This window comes from Nothoprocta perdicaria, unplaced genomic scaffold (assembly GCF_003342845.1).
Source record: "Nothoprocta perdicaria isolate Ctin4 unplaced genomic scaffold, notPer1 scaffold_204, whole genome shotgun sequence".
In the NCBI taxonomy this organism is placed as follows: domain Eukaryota; kingdom Metazoa; phylum Chordata; class Aves; order Tinamiformes; family Tinamidae; genus Nothoprocta; species Nothoprocta perdicaria.
Genome location: NW_020455250.1, coordinates 1,107,506 through 1,112,009, shown reverse-complemented (window position 1 = coordinate 1,112,009; position 4,504 = coordinate 1,107,506). Strand labels below are relative to the sequence as shown.

Sequence of the window (4,504 nt, the reverse complement as noted above, 5' to 3'; positions counted from 1 at the left end):
GCGCCGAGGCGGAGGGCAGCCGCTACGTGCTGACGAGCCCGCGCTCGCTGGAGGCGTGCGCGCGCTGCGCCGTGCGGCCCGTGGAGCTGCTGCCGCGCGCCCTGGGCGAGCTGCTGCGCGAGGCGCCCGGCCGCTCCATGCGCGTGGCCGCCGGCCTCTACGAGGCCTACGAGAGGGAGCGGCGGCGCAAGCTGCAGCAGTGCCGCGACGAGCGCGACAGGATCATCCGCGAGGAGAAGAGGAGGATCCTGGCGCCGCTCGGCAGCCTGCCACCCTCTCCTGCCGCCCGCCTGGCCCCCAGGGCCGCCCCCGCGGCCGCGGCGCCCCGGCCTCCCGGCGAGGCCCGGCCGGCGGCGGGCGCCAGGGCCAAGACCAAGAGCCACTCGCTGGACTCGCTGCAGAAGCGTCGGGACGGCGCTTGGGGCAAGACGTCCTCGGAGTCGGGCGCCTCGTCCTCCTACAGCGGGGAGAGCCTGCGGGAGCGCGGCAAGGGGCGCCCCCGCGAGCGGGCAGCGGCGGCCGCCACCTCCCTGCTGGGCCGCAGCTTCAGCCTGGGCGACCTCAGCCACTCGCCGCAGACGGCGCAGCGCGTGGAGAGGATCGTCAGGGAGGTGAAGAGGAAGAAGGGCCTCAAGGAGGTACCCGAGCGGGACAAGAAGATCGCGGCGCTGATGCTCGCCAAGCACCAGGAGGCCAGCATCCTGCGGGAGCAGCGGCAGGCCGCCCACCTGCAGTGGGACAGCCAGCGGCGCCTGGCGGAGCAGCGCAAGGAGCAGGAGGAGAAGGAGAAGCAGCGGGCTCTGGCGCAGGGCCAGCGCCTGTGGGAGTGCCAGGTGGAGAAGCGGCGCGGCAGGCTGAGCCAGGAGCAGCACGAGGCCGCCCTGCTGAAGCAGAAGCAGCGCCTGGTGTGCGAGGAGAGGTGGCGGGAGCAGGCGGAGAAGCAGGAGCGGCTGCGCAGGGAGAAGCTGGAGAGGGCCATCCAGGAGGACAAGCAGAAGAAGCTCCACCAAGAGCACAACTTGAAGGCAAAGGAGGACATCAAGAAGGAGCACCGAGAGCGAGAGGAGCAGCTTCTCCAAGAGAAGCTGTCCACGGCTGCACAGAAGAGGCTGAGGAAGGAGGTGCAGCTGCAGAAGGAGAAGAAACTGCTCAACCAGACAGAGAAGTTGAAGCACGAGGCCTTGCTCAAAGAGCTGGCCAAGCAAGAGGCAGAAGAGAAGGAGATGCTGAAGGCCTCCCTGGAGATGAGTTTAACAAAAGCTCAGGAGAACTACGAGCAGCTAATGGAGAGGAGGAACCAGGAGCTGAGGGAAAAGGCCAGGCGGGAGGAGATGCAGATTCAGAGGGCCAAACTGGCAGCAGAAAGGAAGGAAAGAGAGCAAAAGGAGCACTTGGCGGCCCTGGCTAAAGAGACAGAGAGAAAGCTCCAGCATGCTGCCCAGGTAGCCGAAGAGGTGGTCCAGGAGAAAGCCCGCAAGGTGGTCATGAGCCGCCTGGAAAAGGAGAAGGTGCAGAAGATGAACAAGCAAAAGGTAGAGCAGTACGAGGACTTACGACGCAGAGAGATCCTCCTCTCTATAGAGAGGAAGCTGGAGAGGAGCGAGCAAATCTTCAAGGAGAAGAAGACGGTCTTAGAAAACGCCAGGTCTGTCGCTCGCGCATCCTTCCACGTCCGGGAAAAGGTCCGGGAGGAGACCAACACGCGCACCTTTGACAAGATGGCCTTGGAAGCAGAACTGCATGCCAACCTGGATAAGAAGTGAAAGGTCTTTTCATGGATAAGTGGGGATACGGCACCTGAGGATGTCCATCATAATGCATCAGAACGCTCCTCTGCATCGGAACATTTCAAAGCAGCAACAACCAACCACCACCCTAACCCGTTACGCTGGTGGGAGAGCAGGGTACCGCACAAAAACCGTGGCAGCTATTTCACGTACTTTTTAAAATATGCTTTTGTTTTGGGGCATGTTTTAAGGACTGACCTCAATCACCTTTAGAAAGAAGTGAGCCTTTTTGTCCTCCACCCTACAAGCACACACGTTTTCTCAGAGAGGACTGCAGAGACTTGCTTGAAAGCTGTGAGTTACCCGTTGTTTGCCTGAGCCGGGGCTGACTGCCGCCGCACTCTTCTTTTAGTGTGGCAATGCAGGCAGTAAGAGATGACAGGCCTAAAAAAAGAACCAACACCAACTCACCTCGTTCTGGTTTGAGCACAGTTCGGCTTGGTTTAAGTTACAGGGCTGCATTCTCAAAGCTGTTGTCTTTTCCATGATAATGATGAGGAACGGCTGTATTCGGGCCCTTGGGTGCCCCTTACCCACTGCTGGTGTCAAGTGTGGGGGGAGAAAAGCACAGACCGAGATTTCATAACACCATGCAAGTAGACATTATGATCAGAGCTGGGCAGAAGCTGTTAAAATTGTTCACAGAAACTACAGTTTGTGACTGGTTTTGCTCCCTGAGTTCTTCAGCACTCTTCCTTTCTGAGTTTCTGTTATGAATGTCTGCAGAATACTCTTCCTTTGGAGAAGGGAAGGCAGAAGTCCACAAACTGAAAGGCATCTATGCGACCTGTTTGCTCAGTAAATTACCAAAATGAACTTGTGGAAACCGGCCTTTGTCACAGACTTGCAGATTATTTGCTCCCTCCTTAGAGAGTCTGTGGAGACTCTGATCTTGGAAATACAGCTTGACATAACAAGGCCCTGATTAACCTAATCCTGCTTTGGGCAGAAGATTGGAACCTAAATTATTCTGTGATTCCATGAATTGCTTGCAATATCAAGCTCACCCAGCTCTTATCATTGTCTGCTAGGCAGGGCAGCATTTATCTGCCCACTGGTGCTAACAGTTGTATTCTCACTTTAGGGCACAAGAAAGAGTGGATGCACAAAATAAGCTACGTTATAGATTCTCTTAGCAAGGATCACAGCGTTTTTTAACTCTAACCCAATACTGTATAGAGGGAAACGAGTCCTTCTGCCGCTAATGCACTGGAAATGTGAAAAAGCCTGCCTACACCCTGAGGAAAACCTTTAAATAAGACAGTGTTCTGCTCTGCTTTCCCACATTTGCTCTCTGCTGGATTCTAGCAGGGAACACCTATGTGGAAGCAGGTCCCTGGCACGGTTTTCTGCTGGCTCGGGGCTGTGGTGGTGGCACGAGGGGCTGCTGTGGGGATGGTGTCGGAGCCGGTGCGCGGGGCCGAAGCGGCAGCCAAAATCCTGCGTCTTGCAGCTGTCTCTAACGCACGGCACGGAAGAGAAAAGCAGAAGACTGACACGAGGACGTAGGCACACGGGCCTTTACGTGCAGACTGCTTACCCAAGTTTCGCAGGAGGTGACAGCAGGTTTAAAACCCCTTAGAAGGTTTTAAAGACGATTCTGTACATTAACAGTGATGGTAATTGTAGACCAAAGTACCCCGGTGGCCTCCAAGCCTGAAAACATTACAAAATCAGTGTTGGATATGAAGAAATAGGGATTTTCTTTGGTTTTGATGGAATATACTCCTTTTGAATTAGAGATTAGTGAATTGGTGCTATTGAGAATAGTCAGCAAGAAAGTAGGAATTAGGGCACTGGAGTTATGTTCTCACTGGCAGCCATTGGCTCCCCGTGTGACACCAGGTAAGTCCTTGAGGGCTGTGCCTGCTCCCAGTGATATAAAAGGAAGCAGAATTGGGCTCTTGAGCGTGCAATGAGGCCCAGGAAATAACAACACTCAACGTGGTAAAATGCTTCAAAGACTTTGGACAAAAGAGGTTAGCAAAGTGCAAAGTACTGTTTTGTGTGTTTGTTTATTTATTTGGGTGAGTATTAAAGTAAAGCGTGTCTGTTGGAGAAAAGTACTAATTAATCTAAAAATCGAGAAGCGTTCATAGCTCTGGCAGGACAGCTGAGTTCAGGCTCCTGGTCTGGAGCCTGTCCCCTCACCCTCGTCCTCAGAACAAGTCATGTTGAACAGTGATACCAAGGCTGGACTCAGTCCTGTTGTCCTTGTTACCGTGCGTGTCCTTGTAGCCACAAAGACCTAGGAAAGAGATCCCAGTGGCCCGAATCCAGCCTGCACAAAGGCAACGCTGGCGTTGGGGTAAACCTTGCTCTGACACCAGCACGGCCAAGATTTCATCCAGCCTGTAGCCTGAGGCTGCAGAGCACGTGTGGGGCAAGCAGTGGCTCACGTGTGAGAAGTCCTGCCCCGTGGCAGCACGGGGAAGGTCACCACCATCCGTTCAGCAGAGAGCAACTGGAAGGAGCTGGGAAGCAGCATAAGGAATGCAAAATGCAGCAGGCAGATGAGCAAATGTGGTCACTAACTGAAGCAGTAGCACTTCCCTAAAGGTCCACTGAGTTATATTGGAGGCTTTGTCCCCACCTGCCTCTGTGGTGCACGTGCTGTGCACATTTTGTGAGGACATTTTAGTGTCGTGGCCACTGACTGGTTAAATTTTGACTCCTCTCACCACTGACCGAGTTTGACACCTTGGGACTGCAGCCAA

At 54.8% G+C, this 4,504-nt stretch overlaps 1 protein-coding gene across 1 annotated transcript in view; it reads left to right on the top strand.

The window, feature by feature from the left end:
- CCDC177 (coiled-coil domain containing 177) overlaps positions 1 to 3,075 on the top strand; it is a 6,146-nt gene extending 3,071 nt beyond the window's left edge. Inside the window, exon 2 of the mRNA XM_026038223.1 lies at positions 9 to 3,075. Within this exon, the coding sequence (XP_025894008.1) occupies positions 9 to 1,763 (1,755 nt within the window). The 3' untranslated portion in view covers positions 1,764 to 3,075. The remainder of the gene's footprint in view (positions 1 to 8) is intronic.
- The last annotated feature ends 1,429 nt before the right edge of the window (positions 3,076 to 4,504 follow it).